The sequence below is a fragment of the Semicossyphus pulcher genome, unplaced genomic scaffold, assembly GCF_022749685.1.
Source record: "Semicossyphus pulcher isolate SPU_LCO1_2020_fin unplaced genomic scaffold, fSemPul1.0.p SCAF_2, whole genome shotgun sequence".
Classification (NCBI taxonomy): Eukaryota; Metazoa; Chordata; class Actinopteri; order Labriformes; family Labridae; genus Semicossyphus; species Semicossyphus pulcher.
In genome coordinates, this window is record NW_027211693.1 from 20,111,864 (window position 1) to 20,132,067 (window position 20,204).

The 20,204-nt window shown below is 43.5% G+C and overlaps 5 protein-coding genes across 10 annotated transcripts in view; all 5 read right to left on the reverse strand.

Annotated features, from left to right (window-relative positions):
* LOC138597933 (protocadherin gamma-C5-like) overlaps positions 1-20,204 on the reverse strand; it is a 456,071-nt gene that overhangs the window by 104,841 nt on the left and 331,026 nt on the right. The window lies entirely within an intron of this gene.
* LOC138598391 (uncharacterized) lies at positions 80-5,952 on the reverse strand. The gene is made up of 2 exons (XM_069670174.1): positions 3,539-5,952; positions 80-2,477 (listed from the first exon to the last, which is right to left on the reverse strand). The coding sequence occupies exons 1-2, from the start codon at positions 5,950-5,952 to the stop codon at positions 80-82; spliced, it is 4,812 nt and encodes a 1,603-aa protein (XP_069526275.1).
* LOC138598392 (protocadherin beta-16-like) lies at positions 6,442-9,314 on the reverse strand. The gene is made up of 2 exons (XM_069670175.1): positions 6,915-9,314; positions 6,442-6,459 (listed from the first exon to the last, which is right to left on the reverse strand). Exons 1-2 carry the CDS (start codon positions 9,312-9,314, stop codon positions 6,442-6,444), a joined length of 2,418 nt encoding a protein of 805 aa, XP_069526276.1.
* LOC138598393 (protocadherin gamma-A2-like) lies at positions 10,890-13,310 on the reverse strand. The gene has a single exon (XM_069670177.1). It carries the CDS (start codon positions 13,308-13,310, stop codon positions 10,890-10,892), a length of 2,421 nt encoding a protein of 806 aa, XP_069526278.1.
* Positions 17,455-19,993, reverse strand: LOC138598394 (protocadherin beta-4-like). Its single transcript, XM_069670178.1, has 3 exons — positions 19,685-19,993; positions 17,645-18,400; positions 17,455-17,469 (listed from the first exon to the last, which is right to left on the reverse strand). Exons 1-3 carry the CDS (start codon positions 19,991-19,993, stop codon positions 17,455-17,457), a joined length of 1,080 nt encoding a protein of 359 aa, XP_069526279.1.

The following is a 20,204-nucleotide window of genomic DNA, read 5'->3' on the forward strand; positions in this document are numbered from 1 at the left end:
TTAAATGGTATAATATGCCGTTTTACTTTAAAGTGGGTATTATCAGTTTTAAATAAATAAGAATACACTTAAACGGGAATTAAAACATTCTAACCTCTAGAGGAGAGTCTGGCTCATCCAGGATGCTCTTCTCACTCTGTATCCGCTGCATCGTCCCTGTAGAACTGGGGTCCATTATCAGCACGTTCTGACTACCAGCTCTGCCGAACTTACAGTCACTCTTTCTGGAGTCAGTCGTCCTGCACACCTCGTAATTGTACACGTGCTGGAGAGTCCCTGTCCCCAAAGTGTCTGAGTAACGTGGTGGATAATATGGAATCACAGGGAGACTGGAGTGATACAGGACGCGAGACTGTCTCCACCTGTAGATTTTCACTGATATAATAACCACTAAACACGTGATGAAGAGGAAGGACACTACAGCCAAAGCCAGCACTAAGTAAAAAGTCAGGTTGTCATTGTACTCCTTGTCGTGTGTAAAGTCAGTGAACTCCGACAGCACTTCAGGGAAGCTGTCCGCCACCGCCACGTTAACAATGACTGTAGCTGAACGAGAGGGCTGCCCGTTGTCCTCCACTATAACAGTCAGTCTTTGTTTCACAGCATCTTTATCAGTCACTTGGCGGATAGTTCTTATTTCTCCATTCTGTAAGCCCACTGCAAACAGCGCCCTGTCTGTGGCTTTCTGCAGTTTATAGGAGAGCCAGGCATTCTGTCCAGAGTCCACATCAACAGCCACCACTTTAGTCACCAGATAGCCCACATCTGCTGCACGAGGCACCATCTCAGCCACCACAGAGCCACCAGTCTGGACTGGGTACAGGACCTGAGGGGGGTTGTCGTTCTGGTCCTGAATCACTATTTTCACACTCACGTTGCTACTGAGTGGAGGGGAGCCTCCATCCTGCGCTTTGACGCGGAAATGGAAGTCTTTGATCTGCTCGTAGTCAAAAGAGCGCACTGCATGGATGGCTCCACTATCAGCACTAACGGACACATATGAGGAGACTGGCACTCCGTTAACAGAGGAGTCCTCCAGAATGTAAGAAACACGGGCATTCTGGTTCCAGTCAGCGTCTCTGGCTTTCACTGTGAATATAGAGAGGCCTGGTGTGTTGTTTTCTACAATGTAGGCCTCATATGAGCTCCTCTCAAAGACAGGCGCGTTGTCATTCACATCAGAGATCTGTAAGGTGAGAGTGACGCTGCTGGAGAGGGAGGGCACTCCCTCATCAGAGCACGTAACTGTGATGTTATACTCAGAGGCTCTCTCTCTGTCTAAATCGCCATCTGATACAACGGTAAAGAAATTATTTGTTGTTGATTTAATGGCAAAAGGAATGTTTTCGTTTAAAATACACATGACTTTGCCGTTATCATTTGAGTCCGGATCTTGTATATTAAGCATCGTTACAACCGTTCCTGGTTTCGTGTTCTCAGTTACTGTGTTTGATTTAGACATGATGTTAATGGACGGAGGGTTATCATTCGTATCCGTCACATCCACAATTACTTTACATGCGTCAGATAATCCTCCTTGATCTGACACCTGAACATCTATCTCATAAAGTCTCCTCTTTTCATAATCCACATTTCCAGTTAAGGTCAACAGACCACTGTTGGGATCGATTGTAAAGAGAGCCGCTGCTCCGGACTTTGAAATCGTGTATGTAACTTTTCCGTTGTTGCCTTTATCTTTGTCTGTAGCTCTGACGGTGGTTATTACAGTGCCGACAGCAGCATTCTCTGTAACACTCGCTTTGTACTCCGGTTTTGAGCAAACAGGGGGGTTGTCATTCACGTCTAACACGGTTATGAGAATCTGCATTGTCCCTGAGAGCTGTGGCTCACCACCATCCAGAGCGGTCAGTATTAATGATATATGCTCATGATTCTCTCGGTCTAATGGTTTCTGTAAAACCATCTCGACATGTTTTGTCCCATCACTTCTGCTGATGGTTTTCAGAGCAAAATGATCACTGGGTTTTAGGGCGTAGCTGCTCAAGCCGTTTACACCAACATCATCATCTATAGCTTTGTCTAAGATGAACCGAGCTCCAGTAAGAGCTGACTCGCTTATTTCATATTTAATCTCACCTCTCTCAAATGCTGGAGGGTTGTCATTTATATCAGTAATTTCGACAGTCACTGTGTAAAACTCCATCGGGTTCTCAAGGATCATTTGAAAATGGAGCGCGCACGGCATTGTTTGTCCGCATAGAGCTTCTCTGTCTATTCTGTCTTTCATGAGGAGGACCCCTCTGTCTCGCTTCAGCTCAACATATTCCTCACTGTTACCAGTATAAACACGAGCTTTACCGGACTTCAGTCTATCCACACCTAAACCCAAATCTTGGGCTATATTGCCTATCAAAGCCCCCTTTGCCATTTCCTCGGGAATAGAGTAGCTGACCTGTCCGTGCACGACACAGGGAGAGAGCAGCGACAAAAACAACAGCAATTGCCATCCCATCATTCTGGTCGACACGTTTTTGAAGAAAACACAAAAATATTCCGTTTCTTCGCGTTTAGATTCCAATTCGGAGCGGTGAATACACGTATAAGGTCCTTAAGATGGCAGTTATCCTAAAATGTGGAACAAAGAAATCCCATTGCTCCGTCCTGGCTTGTGCTGTTCATGGCGGTCCCGACTGTTAACCCTGCCTCTCTGTTTGCCAATGTAATATGTTGAGGTGTAGGGGAGGTACTGCTACAAATGCTTTTTCAGCAACTCGATGGCCAACAGCGTCCCTCTCTGTTCAATGTACTGAACTACAGGGCATGTTACTGTGGCAACCACTATAAAGGCAATTTAAAGTATGACACCTAAATATTCACTGACAGATATTTTCCTGAATGAAAATCTAATGTGACTCATTCCACTTTCTTCTGCCTACATTGCATATACACTACAAACAGATGACTAAATCAAAGACTTAAATGAATTAGAATATGAAGCACTTGAAAACAGAAAAAAGCCATTTCCCTAAAATCGCATATTAGGACACACAGGTGGCTACACTTAGCACAGGGTAAAGGCGAATAAAATAGAGGAGATGTAGATTTTTTTAAGGTTTCCAAGGAGCACTGCAGTGAATCCTGAACAGGATAAAAATTCCACTATTAAAGGAAAATAGTTCTGAATCCACTCTGCACTTTGTTGAGCACCAACAGAGTGTGTGTTAAATATACATATGTACATATGTTTGTAAACAATGCTCTACAGTGACAAGCGTTTACTAATGCTTACACAAGCAGAAATAGAGTGAGGGGGAGAGAGGGAGAGAGAGGAGGGAAAAAAAACACGTGGCGAAATAGTAAAAAGTTTCGCCTGTGAGTAACATGAGTGTCCTGTGCGCTGTCCTTGGTGCTGAATTACATGCAAGTACAAAACTACAACCAGCAAGCTAAATTGAATATAGTAAATAGACACACCATTTTCAAAGAGACCTCTGGAAAACTGAGATTCAGTGATTCATAGGCAGACGCTTTCCATGGTTCTAAAAATAAGAAGGATAACGGCAGAGGTATAGGCTACATTCCTTTACTAACCTCTAGAGGAGAGTCTGGCTCATCCAGGATGCTCTTCTCACTCTGTATCCGCTGCATCGTCCCTGTAGAACTGGGGTCCATTATCAGCACGTTCTGACTACCTGCTCCGCCGAACTTACAGTCACTCTTTCTGGAGTCAGTCGTCCTGCACACCTCGTAATTGTACACGTGCTGGAGAGTGCCTGTCCCCAAAGTGTCTGAGTAACGTGGTGGATAATATGGAATCACAGGGAGACTGGAGTGATACAGGATGCGAGACTGTCTCCACCTGTAGATTTTCACTGATATAATAACCACTAAACACGTGATGAAGAGGAAGGACACTACAGCCAGAGCCAGCACTAAGAAAAAAGTCAGGTTGTCATTGTACTCCTTGTCGTGTGTTAAGTCAGTGAACTCCGACAGCACTTCAGGGAAGCTGTCCGCCACCGCCACGTTAACAATGACTGTAGCTGAACGAGAGGGCTGCCCGTTGTCCTCCACTATAACAGTCAGTCTTTGTTTCACAGCATCTTTATCAGTCACTTGACGGATAGTTCTTATTTCTCCATTCTGTAAGCCCACTTCAAACAGCGCCCTGTCTGTGGCTTTCTGCAGTTTATAGGAGAGCCAGGCATTCTGTCCAGAGTCCACATCAACAGCCACCACTTTAGTCACCAGATAGCCCACATCTGCTGCACGAGGCACCATCTCAGCCACCACAGAGCCACCAGTCAGGACTGGGTACAGGACCTGAGGGGGGTTGTCGTTCTGGTCCTGGATCACTATTTTCACACTCACGTTGCTGCTGAGTGGAGGGGAGCCTCCATCCTGCGCTTTGACGCGGAAATGGAAGTCTTTGATCTGCTCGTAGTCAAAAGAGCGCACTGCATGGATGACTCCACTATCAGCACTAACGGACACATATGAGGAGACTGGCACTCCGTTAACAGAGGAGTCCTCCAGGATGTAAGAAACACGGGCATTCTGGTTCCAGTCAGCGTCTCTGGCTTTCACTGTGAATATAGAGAGGCCTGGTGTGTTGTTTTCTACAATGTAGGCCTCATATGAGCTCCTCTCAAAGGCAGGCGCGTTGTCATTCACATCAGAGATCTGTAAGGTGAGAGTGACGCTGCTGGAGAGGGAGGGCACTCCCTCATCAGAACACGTCACTGTGATATTATACTCAGAGGCTCTCTCTCGGTCTAAATCACTATCTGTCACCAGGTTAAAGAAATTACTTGATGTCGGCTTTAATGTAAAAGGAATGTGTTCATTAATTGCACAGTGAACTTTGCCATTATCTCCGGAATCTAAGTCCTGAACATTTACCAAAGTCACAACCGTAGCTGGTTTGGAGTCTTCGGAAATGACATTAGTCTGTGACATTATATTTATAACTGGCTTGTTATCGTTGATGTCTATCACTTCAACCGTAATCTTACATGAATCTGTCAGTCCTCCTTCATCACTGGCTTGCACATGGATTTGATAGTGGCGTGCCTTTTCATAATCTACAGCACTCTTGGAGATCAAATCCCCACTTAATTCATCAATCTCAAACATGTCTCGTACACCTGCGACAGTGTTGGATATCGAATAAGTTATCTTTGAATTCGATCCTTTATCAGCATCTGAAGCACTGACTCTGGTTATGACGGTCCCTTTAGGAGCGTTTTCACTGATTGTAGCTTTGTAGACCGTCTTCGTAAAAACAGGTGCATTGTCATTTGCATCAAGCACTGTAACATGAATCTGTGCTGTGCCCGATAGGTTTGGTTCCCCTCCGTCAACCGCAGTTAAGACTAAAGAAATCTCCTCTTGTTTTTCTCTATCGAGTGATTTTTGCAAAACCATTTCAACAATCTTTTCTCCATCAGGCTGATCTTTCAATTTCAGCGCAAAATTCTCGGTTTTTGTCAGAAAATAACCCTGTAGACTGTTCAAGCCAACATCGGGATCTATTGCCCTCTCTAACAAGAATTTTGCTCCTATTACGGCAGATTCACTTATTTTGAACGTCATATCCGGTTTTTCAAACATCGGGGTGTTGTCATTTATATCTGTAATTTCGACTGCAACCGTGTAAAATTCTACAGGATTTTCTAAAATAACCTGGAAATGTAAAGCGCAGGGCGTCGTCTGTGCACAGAGCGCCTCTCTGTCTATTTTCTCTTTGATAATGAGGACTCCTCGTTCTCTGTTCAGCTCGATGTACTCCGTACTGTCTCCCGTAAAAATCCGAGCTTTGCCTGAGGTCAGTCTTTTCCTGTCCAGACCTAGATCCTGAGCGAGGTTACCGATTAAAGATCCTTTCGCCATTTCCTCAGGAATGGAGTAACTGACCTGCCCGCGCACCGATGTGAGAGAAAGGATGGAGATAAACAACAGCACTTGCCGCCTCATTGTTCTGTCCGGCATGTCCCTGCAGCACGAACCCCGCTACTGTCCCAGTCCGTGTGGAAGAAAAGCCGATGTATTTCCTCAGTTTATACAAAAATGAGTCGTAAGAAATGAATAACAGTTAACGGCAGCTTTCCGTGTGGATGAATGCTGCTCTGTAACATGCGCACTGCGTGTCTGTTTTCCACTGATGTAAGAAAAGAAAGAGTATGGGGGAGGTACAGCTCAAACCTGCCCCACACTTATCACAGGCTGGCCAACAGCGGCCCTACGAGTTCGTTTTAATGTACTACACAAGTTTGTCCAAATTGACAAGTATTGTGGCCCATCAGTTGATAGAGGAACCACGCACATGCCAAATACATTACTCTAAACACTGCACATTTAAACTTACGTGGAGAGCAAAAACTAAACAGCAGAAATTTCCCATGCTTAATCAGACAGCAGCATTTTAAGCCTTCATGGAGTTGATGCAAATACTTAACAAATAAAGGCCTAATCTTGCAGCTAGAGAAGCAATGTCTTCTGTGCACGTACAAACACACAGGCGGAATGAAGAAGGGTCCTCAAAGCATCATTTGGCTGTGTGCCATGCTCGGCGACCTCTGATAATGTTTTCAGATAAACAAAGTCTGAACTCATCCATATTCGGTAACACGCATAATAAAAAGCCAAAATACATCGACCTACAAGCCTATAAACATGGAATAAAAAACGCTAAATTTATAAAAGCAAAAGAAAGAAAAAACGAATACAAGTACAAGATCTGACCACAAGCCAGCATATAAGGAAAATGAAGACGAGATTTGAAACCATCAAGAGAAAGAAAACTTAAAAGTAGAAGAAGAAAAATGTTTTTTGATACTTTAAATGTGAATCAAGGCTATACATCTTTGTCACCTTTCTCTAAGTTGAAGACTAATTTTCTCTGGATGGTGTATTAAAGCAAAATGAAACGTAAAATACTGTGAATTTCTAACCTCTAGAGGAGAGTCTGGTTCATCCAGGATGCTCTTCTCACTCTGTATCCGCTGCATCGTCCCTGTAGAACTCGGGTCCATTATCAGCACGTTCTGACTACCAGCTCCGCCGAACTTACAGTCACTCTTTCTGGAGTCAGTCGTCCTGCACACCTCGTAATTGTACACGTGCTGGAGAGTCCCTGTCCCCAAAGTGTCTGAGTAACGTGGTGGATAATATGGAATCACAGGGAGACTGGAGTGATACAGGATGCGAGACTGTCTCCACCTGTAGATTTTCACTGATATAATAACCACTAAACACGTGATGAAGAGGAAGGACACTACAGCCAGAGCCAGCACTAAGTAAAAAGTCAGGTTGTCATTGTACTCCTTGTCGTGTGTAAAGTCAGTGAACTCCGACAGCACTTCAGGGAAGCTGTCCGCCACCGCCACGTTAACAATGACTGTAGCTGAACGAGAGGGCTGCCCGTTGTCCTCCACTATAACAGTCAGTCTTTGTTTCACAGCATCTTTATCAGTCACTTGGCGGATGGTTCTTATTTCTCCATTCTGTAAGCCCACTTCAAACAGCGCCCTGTCGGTGGCTTTCTGCAGTTTATAGGAGAGCCAGGCATTCTGTCCAGAGTCCACATCAACAGCCACCACTTTAGTCACCAGATAGCCCACATCTGCTGCACGAGGCACCATCTCAGCCACCACAGAGCCACTAGTCTGGACTGGGTACAGGACCTGAGGGGGGTTGTCGTTCTGGTCCTGGATCACTATTTTCACACTCACGTTGCTGCTGAGTGGAGGGGAGCCTCCATCCTGCGCTTTGACGCGGAACTGGAAGTCTTTGATCTGCTCGAAGTCAAAAGAGCGCACTGCATGGATGACTCCACTATCAGCACTAACGGACACATATGAGGAGACTGGCACTCCGTTAACAGAGGAGTCCTCCAGGATGTAAGAAACACGGGCATTCTGGTTCCAGTCAGCGTCTCTGGCTTTCACTGTGAATATAGAGAGGCCTGGTGTGTTGTTTTCTACAATGTAGGCCTCATATGAGCTCCTCTCAAAGACAGGCGCGTTGTCATTCACATCAGAGATCTGTAAGGTGAGAGTGACGCTGCTGGAGAGGGAGGGCACTCCCTCATCAGAACACGTCACTGTGATGTTATACTCAGCGGCTCTCTCTCGGTCTAAATCACTGTCTGTAGTTAAACTGAAGAAATTATTTGATGTGGAGGAAATTGTGAATGGAATGTTCTCGTTAATGTAACATTGAACTTTTCCATTTTCACCTGAGTCTGGATCCTGGATATTTATCATTGTCACAACTGTGCCAGGCTGAATGTCCTCTTTTATTGCACTGGACTTTGACATGACATTGATAGCAGGTATGTTATCATTTGTGTCAGTTATTTCCACTATGATTTTACATGAGTCGGTCAGGCCTCCTTCATCACTGGCCTGGACATGTATTTGATATTGTCGCTTTTTTTCAAAGTCAGTGATGCCAATCAGCGTAACTTCTCCAGTCTCCTTGTTTATCTCAAACAATTCGGACACATTGTCCAGTAGATTTAATATAGCATAAGATATTTTACCATTAGATCCTTCATCTAAGTCAGAAGCACTTACTATCACCACTTGCGTCCCATGGGGAGAGTTTTCTCTTATTGTGGACTTATAGATTTTCTGCGTAAAGATTGGAGCATTATCATTGCTATCAAGCACACTGATGTGTATCTGAACAGTCCCAGAAAGCTGCGGTTCACCTCCGTCCACTGCAGTCAATACAAGCGACAAACGATCCTCCTTTTCTCGATCTAAAGGTTTCTTTAAAACCATTTCGACCATCTTGCTTCCATCTGCTTGATTTTGCAGCCTTAAAACAAAGTTATCGGTTGGTTTTAACATATAGCTCTGAAGACCATTCAAACCGACATCCAGGTCTATTGCTTGTTGCAACAGGAACACTGCTCCTGTGATAGCTGACTCGCTAATTCTGAAATTCATCTCACCTCTTTTAAAAATCGGGGCGTTGTCATTGATGTCCGTAACTTCGACAGTAATGCTATAAAATTCCATAGGATTCTCCAAGATGACCTGGAAATGTAAAGCGCAGGGCACCGCCTGTGCACAGATCCCCTCTCTGTCGATCCTCTCTTTGACGAGGAGGACTCCTTTCTCTTTATTCAACTCGATGTACTCTGCACTGTCTCCCGTATATATGCGAGCTTTTCCTGATTTCAGCCTTTTCACATCCAAACCCAAATCCTGCGCAATATCACCCACGAAAGAGCCTTTCGGCATTTCTTCTGGGATGGAGTAGCTGACCTGCCCAGTCACTGAACTGAAACAGAGAACCGAGATAAACAGCAGCACTTGCCGTCTCATTGTTCTGTCCGTCATGTCCCTGTAAAATGAAGCACGCAATATTCCAGGAAGAACCCAACGTTTTCTTTAGAGGTGATCCTTTTATGTCATCAGGTTGGATTTTATCACCACTTAGGTCTTAAGTCGCAAAATTAAAAGAACAGTATCCGTTGAAATAAACGTTTAGAGCTCCGGTCTCCGTATTCTGTACTGATCCTTGTGTCTTTCTCTCGTGCTCTAATATATGATGGGGGAGGTACTGCTTAATTCTTCACTTCAACTAACACAGACTGGCCAACAGCGGCCCTAAGAGTTCACTATGCTGAACTACAGAACACTGAGGAAGATGGGAAATGATATTTGCTTTCTATAGAGTGAATGTCTATGTTCAGTCGTGTATCTAGGACAAATATTAATATGAAAAATATTCTATTTTCTATAGGATACATGTAGTTGAGCCTGAGAGGTCAACCACAAGGAAATAAAACAACAACTAGCTTATCAGAATCAGATACAAACAGTGAGTTACTGACAAGCTGTGGCAAAATTGTCCTTTCATGCTACACAGACACAATAACTCACTCTCTCTCTCTTTGTATCGCACTCTCTCTCCAGCACACGCACACGCGCACACACACACACACACACACACACACACACACACACACACACACACACACACACACACACACACACACACACACACACACACACACACTTGAAACTCTCTCTGTGCAGAGTACTTCTATAAAGCTGTAATATCACGATCCTACCACAACTTTCCTACAATGTAAAACACGTGGAAATCAAAATGATTGATTACAGTATTTACATGTATTATTTATTGATTTGTCATTGACAAGTCAGCCACCAAAACAGGCAGGTTTGAGGAATGGAACTACATGAGTTGCTGCGTAGTATCAATAATCTACCCAGTTACTCTTGTTTTAATCAAATATAACAATTTAACATAAAAAATCAAGTGACCAACTAATGTCATGTTTATAAGATTACATAATAAGGCACAAAGTGTTCTTATGTCTGTCCATTGCAGCCTGATGTATATTTGTGCAAGCAGCAGACATCATGAGGATATCTAGAAAAAATATGTATCTGTTAAGTCAATTATTTAAAGAAAACTTTCATTTAATTAAAAACGCAATCACACTGCAGCTATAAAGCTGACTTGAGATGGGTTTACATTCAAACATCACAGGCAGACTATGGCGCTGTCCAAGGTGCTGAATTTACAATAAAAAGAGAAAAAGGACTGAAAGTATTTTCTGTAATGGAAAAGTGCTATTTTCCTAACTCTCTGAAACTCGTTATAGAGAGGAAAAAAACATCACTTCATTTATGTTTAGTAATAGAAATGCTCCTAAGACACAGATGTCATAAGATAATCACAAATGTAGGAAACAACTTTGCTCATATTGAAGAAAAATAACACTTTCAAAATGGAGGGAAAGTGTTACTAACTTTACAGAATTAAGGGAAATGGGAGCCTTCCAATTTGACAAGACTGGATATACAAGTGCAAGGAATGTAGTCCTCTTGAAAGGCTACAGGATTAAAAGTTAATATTAAATATAGAAGAAGACTGTAAAATTGTTACGCATGGAAACTGACTTCCAGAGGAGAGTCTGGCTCATCCAGGATGCTCTTCTCACTCTGTATCCGTTGCATCGTCCCTGTAGAACTGGGGTCCATTATCAGCACGTTCTGACTACCAGCTCTGCCGAACTTACAGTCACTCTTTCTGGAGTCAGTCGTCCTGCACACCTCGTAATTGTACACGTGCTGGAGAGTCCCTGTCCCCAAAGTGTCTGAGTAACGTGGTGGATAATATGGAATCACAGGGAGACTGGAGTGATACAGGATGCGAGACTGTCTCCACCTGTAGATTTTCACTGATATAATAACCACTAAACACGTGATGAAGAGGAAGGACACTACAGCCAAAGCCAGCACTAAGTAAAAAGTCAGGTTGTCATTGTACTCCTTGTCGTGTGTAAAGTCAGTGAACTCCGACAGCACTTCAGGGAAGCTGTCCGCCACCGCCACGTTAACAATGACTGTAGCTGAACGAGAGGGCTGCCCGTTGTCCTCCACTATAACAGTCAGTCTTTGTTTCACAGCATCTTTATCAGTCACTTGGCGGATCGTTCTTATTTCTCCATTCTGTAAGCCCACTTCAAACAGCGCCCTGTCTGTGGCTTTCTGCAGTTTATAGGAGAGCCAGGCATTCTGTCCAGAGTCCACATCAACAGCCACCACTTTAGTCACCAGATAGCCCACATCTGCTGCACGAGGCACCATCTCAGCCACCACAGAGCCACCAGTCAGGACTGGGTACAGGACCTGAGGGGGGTTGTCGTTCTGGTCCTGGATCACTATTTTCACACTCACGTTGCTGCTGAGTGGAGGGGAGCCTCCATCCTGCGCTTTGACGCGGAACTGGAAGTCTTTGATCTGCTCGAAGTCAAAAGAGCGCACTGCATGGATGACTCCACTATCGGCACTAACGGACACATATGAGGAGACTGGCACTCCGTTAACAGAGGAGTCCTCCAGGATGTAAGAAACACGGGCATTCTGGTTCCAGTCAGCGTCTCTGGCTTTCACTGTGAATACAGAGAGGCCTGGTGTGTTGTTTTCTACAATGTAGGCCTCATATGAGCTCCTCTCAAAGACAGGCGCGTTGTCATTCACATCAGAGATCTGTAAGGTGAGAGTGACGCTGCTGGAGAGGGAGGGCACTCCCTCATCAGAGCACGTCACTGTGATGTTATATCTAGAAGCGATCTCTCTGTCTAATTCACTGTCTGTCACTAAAGTAAAGAAATTATTTGAAGTTGACTTAATTGCAAAATGAATATTTTCATCTAAAACGCAGTGGACTTTGCCATTTTCATTTGAATCTGGATCTTGGACGTTCATCATTGTCAGCACCGTGCCTGGCTTAACATCCTCAGTTATACTGGATAACGTTGACATAATATTGATTGCTGGGGGGTTATCGTTTGTGTCCAGCACCTCAATCATAACTTTACATACGTCTGTGTTACCACCATCATCTGATGCTTGAACATCTATCTCATAATGCCGAAATTTCTCATAATCGAGTTTCCCAAGTAACGTGAACGCCCCATTATCTTTATCTATATCGAATAATTCTAATGCCCCCTTTGGAGCGTTAGAAATTGCATATTGTATGTGCCCGTGTGGACCTTCATCAGCATCAGATGCGCTCACCGTTGTTAAAACAGTTCCTTTCAGAGAGTTTTCCTTCACACTAGTCTTGTACTCTGTTTGAGTACAAACAGGTGCATTGTCGTTAGCGTCTAATACAGTTACTACAATAATTATAGTTCCAGACAGCTGCGGCAGGCCACCATCTAAAGCAGTCAATACTAAAGAAAACCTATCCAGTTTCTCTCGGTCAAGATGTTTCTTTAAAACCATCTCAACATTCCTGCTGCTGCCTATTCTATAAGGGATTAAAGTAAATACGTCACTTGAACTCAGTGAATAGCCCTGTAGGCCATTTACACCCACATCGTCATCAGAGGCTTTCTCTAACACGAATTTCGACCCAACTTGAGCCGTCTCACTGATGTCAAATTTCATTTGACTGTTTTTAAAACCGGGGGCGTTATCGTTAATGTCGGTGATCTCGACAGTGACGCTGTAAAACTGCATTGGATTCTCCAAAATGATCTGAAAATCAAGAGCACAGGGCATCGTCTGTCCACACAGCGCTTCTCTGTCTATCCGCTCTTTCATCACAAGGACCCCCCTTTCTTTATTCAGCTCGATGTATTCTGTACCTTCTCCGGTATAAATACGAGCTTTACCTGATTTCAGTCGTTTCACATCTAAACCCAAATCTTGTGCTATGTTACCAACTAAAGATCCTTTCGTCATTTCTTCAGGAATGGAGTAGCTGACCTGACCAAAAACCGAGCTGAAAGAAGCAACCGCCATGAACAACAGTAGTCCTACTTGCCGTCTCATTGTTCTGTCCGACATTCTCACGTCCACACAAAAATGGTATCAAATAGCTTATCCAGTGAAGGAGGTCTGGATACAAATATCAGTAATCAATAATCCACACAACCATGAATGTTGATAATTCGCCTGGTATATCCTTGTTCGATCATCGCCGATTTCAAATGGTGCCTTCAATTCTTTCTCTTTCTCCGTAACATTTCGAATTGATGGGGGAGGTACAGCAGCAATGAGCTATGAAATCTCAGCACACTGGTCAACAGCGTCCCTGTGAGTTGAATTCACTGAACTACAACTCATACAGATTTTTTTATGGGGACGATCAAAGTATATGTTTAATTATGGTAAGAATATTTAAACATTAAGTTCCATCATGATTAGATATAACATGCTATGACTATAAGTAGTTGACACACACACACACACACACACACACACACACACACACACACACACACACACACACACACACACACACACAGCCAGCTACCATCACACAGAGGAAACACAATTAAAAGGAAATGGTGCAATACAAAGCGTCCTGAATGGTGCGCTGTCCATGGTGCTGAAAGGCACTTACAACGGGGACAAAGGCCACAAGAAAGAAAGCTAGTTCAACTGTTTAACTGTAAATCTATGCGAGTCGGTGGAGGTTTCATTTGAATGAAAAGTTATGGTCAGATATTATACATTTGCATAATGGCTGACTTGAAATCATTAACAACTAGGGAACTCAAGTAGTTATCTAGAAAGGGTTCTTGATAGGGAGCACAAAGTATCTAATAGTAAAATTAACAATGAAGAGAAGATTCATTAAACCAACCTCCAGAGGAGAGTCTGGTTCATCAAGGATGCTCTTCTCACTCTGTATCCGCTGCATCGTCCCTGTAGAACTGGGGTCCATTATCAGCACGTTCTGACTACCAGCTCTGCCGAACTTACAGTCACTCTTTCTGGAGTCAGTCGTCCTGCACACCTCGTAATTGTACACGTGCTGGAGAGTCCCTGTCCCCAAGGTGTCTGAGTAACGTGGTGGATAATATGGAATCACAGGGAGACTGGAGTGATACAGGATGCGAGACTGTCTCCACCTGTAGATTTTCACTGATATAATAACCACTAAACACGTGATGAAGAGGAAGGACACTACAGCCAGAGCCAGCACTAAGTAAAAAGTCAGGTTGTCATTGTACTCCTTGTCGTGTGTAAAGTCAGTGAACTCCGACAGCACTTCAGGGAAGCTGTCTGCCACCGCCACGTTAACAATGACTGTAGCTGAACGAGAGGGCTGCCCGTTGTCCTCCACTATAACAGTCAGTCTTTGTTTCACAGCATCTTTATCAGTCACTTGGCGGATCGTTCTTATTTCTCCATTCTGTAAGCCCACTTCAAACAGCGCCCTGTCTGTGGCTTTCTGCAGTTTATAGGAGAGCCAGGCATTCTGTCCAGAGTCCACATCAACAGCCACCACTTTAGTCACCAGATAGCCCACATCTGCTGCACGAGGCACCATCTCAGCCACCACAGAGCCACCAGTCTGGACTGGGTACAGGACCTGAGGGGGGTTGTCGTTCTGGTCCTGGATCACTAATTTAACAGTCACGTTGCTGCTGAGTGGAGGGGAGCCTCCATCCTGCGCCTTGACGACGAAAACTAGCTGTTTGATTTGCTCATAATCAAATGAGCGCACTGCGTGCACTACTCCACTTTCTGCATTAATAGAAACATAACCAGAAACTGGAGATCCGCCGATAGCAGAATCTTCCAGGATATAAGATATACGGGCATTTTGGTTTTCATCAGGATCTTTAGCTCTTAGCGTGAGGACAGAAACACCTGGAGAGTTATTCTCTGTGATGAAAGCATTGTAAACACTTTGTGGAAACACTGGAGCGTTATCGTTCACATCAGAGACCTTTAAATGAAAGGTTCTCTTAGTCGAGAGAGGAGGCATTCCTGCATCTGTCGCAACTACAGTGATGTTATACTCTGAAACACTTTCACGATCTAACACAGCATCTGTTACCAAAGTGTAGTAATTCCTTAAATTGGATTTGATCTTAAAAGGTGCATTTTGGTCGATTCTACAGTTTACTTGTCCATTATCGCCTGAGTCCAGGTCTTTTACATTGATGATGCCAATTGTTGTACCTGGAGGAGAGTCCTCTGACACAGGACTGGTGAATGACATCACACTTATAGTGGGGGTGTTGTCATTTACATCACTTACTTCAATTATCACTTTGCTTGAATCCGTTAAACCCCCCTGATCCTTTGCATCGAGTCTGATTTCGTATTTTCTGTCTTTTTCATAATCAATAGAACCTTTAATTATAACGACGCCAGTTTTTTCTTCTACTGAAAATAAATCACCAAGCCCACTGTCAAGGTCTGAAAAATAATATGTTACAATACTGTTTGACCCGAAATCTGCGTCAGTAGCATTAACAGTGGTAACGTAAGTATCTTTTGGAGAGTTTTCCATCACTGTAGCTTTGTACACAGATTGATTAAATACAGGTGCATTATCATTGGCATCGAGAACAGTAATGTCTATATTGACTGTACCAGACCTCTGCGGAGTTCCACCGTCTACAGCTATTAGCTTTAGAGATAGGTTAGGATTTGTTTCTCTGTCTAAAGGCTTCTGTAACACCATCTCTGCATATTTCTTTCCATCTGCATTCGAGTTCTGTTTCAAAACAAAATTCTCATTCTCGGTCAGAAAATATTCTTTAAGTCCATTGACACCCACATCGGGGTCTTCTGCACTCGATAATGAAAAACGAGCACCAGTATTAGCTATTTCACTAATTTCAAAACTGATTTTATCTCTTTTAAACGTTGGAGAGTGATCATTGATGTCTGTTATTTCAACTGTAATTTGATGCAGCTCCATTGGGTTTTCTAAAATCACCTCAAAGCTGAAGCTGCATGGTGTGACGTCTCCGCAGAGCTGCTCTCGGTCTATTCTCTCTTTGACGACCAGAGTCCCTTTGTCTGTCTTCAGCTCGGTGTACTGGATGTTTTCTCCGGTAACGATGCGGGCCCGCCCAGAACGGAGCCTTTTTAGATCCAAACCAAGATCCTGCGCCACATTACCGATTAGCGAGCCTTTCTTCATCTCCTCTGGGATAGAATATCGGATATGTCCGCTGACCACACGGATGAGATAAAAGAGGAAAAAGAGAAGCTTCCAGTTCTGTCCGCAGCCAAAGCGCCATTTCACGTAGCGACTGTGGGGAGGTATTTCACATGCCATGGCCCAAGGGAACACGAAAATATACCAGAAACAGATCCGAGCACTATGCTTATGCTAAAAGAAAAACACTGAATGAAAAAATATGTTATCTTATCGGTAACTATCTGAAGGGAGAAATCAAATAATCTAAGTCCGTTTTCCTCGAACGTCAGCCCACATAATGCACACCATCTCCTTCTCTCTCATAGGGTGGCTCGTTGGGGAGGGGACTGTGTGGTGATGCTGTAGAGACTGTGTTTGATTGACCAACAGCGTCCCTTAGAGTTCAAAATCAGGAACACCATGCACCAAAGAATTATTTCTGCAAATATTTAGTGTATGGAAACTATTGATCGCTGGATAATCAAAATAATCTCAAAAATAATCTCACAGTATTTTGCAAGAAGAAACCTTAACATACAAAGTAGTTTCATCCTGAGCTAAATAGGATACTGTTATTGTCTGCTATCCCTAATAATGCACCAACATGTGAATAAAAATAGCAACACTCTAAATCTGATTTAACAAGTACAAAGTACCACTACAATCATTGTCCAGGGAAGCACTGGGACAGAAAACACTATTGTTTGGTAAAACAAGAGCGAGGAAAGTGGAATTCTGGATGTTAGTATATTGATTCATAACACATGCAGCCAGTTTGAACAACCAGCAATGAATCCACATCATGAGACCCAGGAGATCAACCAAGTTCAAAAAGAAAATTTAGAAACTTAGAAGCTAAACTTTTAAACTAAATCAAAACAATGTACACTTGAAAAATGAAAAGCACATCACTGCCTCAGAACAAAGATCAATATGATTGTTTAAGTTCAATAAACGAACAGAGGAAAAGTACCACAATCAAGTGATACAAAGTGGGGTGCTGTCCATGGTGCTGAAAACGAAGGTATCATGCTCAATAGCTCAGTATTCATCTAACTTGGCAAAAAGGAAAGAATTAGAGAACACAGACAAAGCCAGCTTCTTTAACTGGCTGACTTGAAATCATTAACAACTAGGGAACTCAAGTAGTTATCTAGAAAGGGTTCTTGATAGGGAGCACAAAGTATCTAATAGTAAAATTAACAATGAAGAGAAGATTCATTAAACCAACCTCCAGAGGAGAGTCAGGCTCATCCAGGATGCTCTTCTCACTCTGTATCCGCTGCATCGTCCCTGTAGAACTGGGGTCCATTATCAGCACGTTCTGACTACCAGCTCTGCCGAACTTACAGTCACTCTTTCTGGAGTCAGTCGTCCTGCACACCTCGTAATTGTACACGTGCTGGAGAGTCCCTGTCCCCAAAGTGTCTGAGTAACGTGGTGGATAATATGGAATCACAGGGAGACTGGAGTGATACAGGACGCGAGACTGTCTCCATCTGTAGATTTTCACTGATATAATAACCACTAAACACGTGATGAAGAGGAAGGACACTACAGCCAGAGCCAGCACTAAGTAAAAAGTCAGGTTGTCATTGTACTCCTTGTCGTGTGTAAAGTCAGTGAACTCCGACAGCACTTCAGGGAAGCTGTCCGCCACCGCCACGTTAACAATGACTGTAGCTGAACGAGAGGGCTGCCCGTTGTCCTCCACTATAACAGTCAGTCTTTGTTTCACAGCATCTTTATCAGTCACTTGGCGGATAGTTCTTATTTCTCCATTCTGTAAGCCCACTTCAAACAGCGCCCTGTCTGTGGCTTTCTGCAGTTTATAGGAGAGCCAGGCATTCTGTCCAGAGTCCACATCAACAGCCACCACTTTAGTTACCAGGTAGCCCACATCTGCTGCACGAGGCACCATCTCAGCCACCACAGAGCCACCAGTCTGGACTGGGAACAGGACCTGAGGGGGGTTGTCGTTCTGGTCCTGGATCAGGATTTTAACACTCACGTTGCTGCTGAGTGGAGGGGAGCCTCCATCCTGGGCTTTGACAGTGAAATGAAGCTGCTTGATTTGTTCATAATCAAAAGAGCGCACTGCGTGTAAAACACCAGTTTCAGAGTTGATAGACACAAAGGAAGAAAGCGGGCTACCACTGACCTGACTGTCCTCCAGAAAGTATGAGATTCTTGCGTTTTGATTGGAATCAGAATCTTGTGCGCTCACCCTGAAAATTGACATCCCTGGGACATTATTTTCAATGATAAATGCAGAGTAACTCGGCATAGTAAAGAGTGGAGCATTATCGTTTACATCAGAAATTTTTAGGTGTAAAGTTGTTTTTGTAGACAGTGGGGGCGACCCTGAATCGGTGGCAGTTATGGTTATGTTGTATTCTGGTTTCGTTTCACGATCGAAATGTATATCTGAAAGCAAATTGTAATAATTTGTTAAAGAAGACTGGATTTTGAAGGGAAGATTATAATCTATTGAGCATGTTATTTGACCGTTCCTCTCAGAGTCTGCATCTTTAACATTAAAAACTGCTATAGTCGTCCCTGGAGGGACATCCTCAGAAATCAGACTGGAAAAGGACATTATATTTATAACTGGAGAGTTATCATTTATGTCAGTGACGTCAATAACAACTTTGGTTGCGTCACTTAGGCCGCCCTGATCTTTGGCAATCACTCTTATTTCGTATTTTTTGTCTCTTTCGAAATCAATATTATCAGCAACAGTTATTTTACCGGATATACTATCAATTTCAAACTTTCCTCCATACTTTCCCCTTACATTAGAAAACGAATAAGTAACTAAGCCATTAGAGCCACTGTCGGCATCTGAAGCATTCACAGTTGTAATATATGTACCTACGGGTGCATTTTCAGTCACAGAAGCCGTGTACAATGATTGATTAAAAACAGGACGATTATCATTGGCATCAAGGACAGTGATCACTATGTTTACTGTACCAGATCGCTGCGGTGTTCCTCCGTCTACTGCAATCAGCTTCAAGGTGAGGTGCGGACTCATTTCTCTGTCTAATGGCTTCTGTAAAATCATTACAGCGAGTTTGGTTCCATCAGCGTTGGATTGTTGCTTTAAAACGAAATTATCATTCGGAGATAGAACATAATTTTGCAAGCTGTGAATCCCTGCATCGAAGTCATCTGCGCTTTCCAAGTCAAAATTAGACCCTATTGTTGCAGATTCACTAATTTCTAGATTAATTACTTCATTTTTAAATGTCGGGGCGTGGTCATTTACGTCTAATATTTCTACTGTCACTCTGTGCAGTTCAATTGGGTTTTCCAAAATAATTTCGAAGCTGAAGCTGCACGGCGTTACGTCTCCACAGAGCTCTTCTCGGTCTATTCTCTCATTCACAACGAGAGTCCCTTTGTCTGTCTTCAGCTCGGTGAACTGGTTGTTTTCTCCAGTCACGATACGGGCCCGACCAGAACGGAGCCTTTTCAGATCCAGACCGAGGTCTTGAGCCACAGTACCGATCAGAGAACCTTTCTTCATCTCCTCCGGTATTGAATAACGGATTTGCCCGTTGATGGTAGAAACCATGAAGACAAAAATGAATAGTTGCCATGTAAGTGCCTCACACAACAGTCGTTTTCCGCATCGGTGCTGGCGATTCCCCATGGCGTTTAGAGTAAAATCCTCACAGCAACTGTAAAATATATCCCAGAGCTACACGAAGACTCAATTTCAATTCCAGTTAAATAGTGCTGCCTTCATGTGACGCAAAACTATTCGTTTATTACTAAAAAAAAAA

Coding starts and splice junctions, on each gene's coding strand:
- LOC138598392 (XM_069670175.1), bottom strand. CDS start 9,314: ATGACGGACAGAACAATGAGACGGCAAGTGCTGCTGTTTATCTCGGTT.
- LOC138598391 (XM_069670174.1), bottom strand. CDS start 5,952: ATGCCGGACAGAACAATGAGGCGGCAAGTGCTGTTGTTTATCTCCATC. Junction 2,478..3,538: donor CTAGAGGTTAGTAAAGGAAT/GTAGCCTATACC, acceptor CGTGTCGACCAG/AATGATGGGATGGCAATTGC.
- LOC138598394 (XM_069670178.1), bottom strand. CDS start 19,993: ATGGTTTCTACCATCAACGGGCAAATCCGTTATTCAATACCGGAGGAG. Junction 18,401..19,684: donor TGACAGTAGAAATATTAGAC/GTAAATGACCAC, acceptor ATCCTGATCCAG/GACCAGAACGACAACCCCCC.
- LOC138598393 (XM_069670177.1), bottom strand. CDS start 13,310: ATGTCGGACAGAACAATGAGACGGCAAGTAGGACTACTGTTGTTCATG.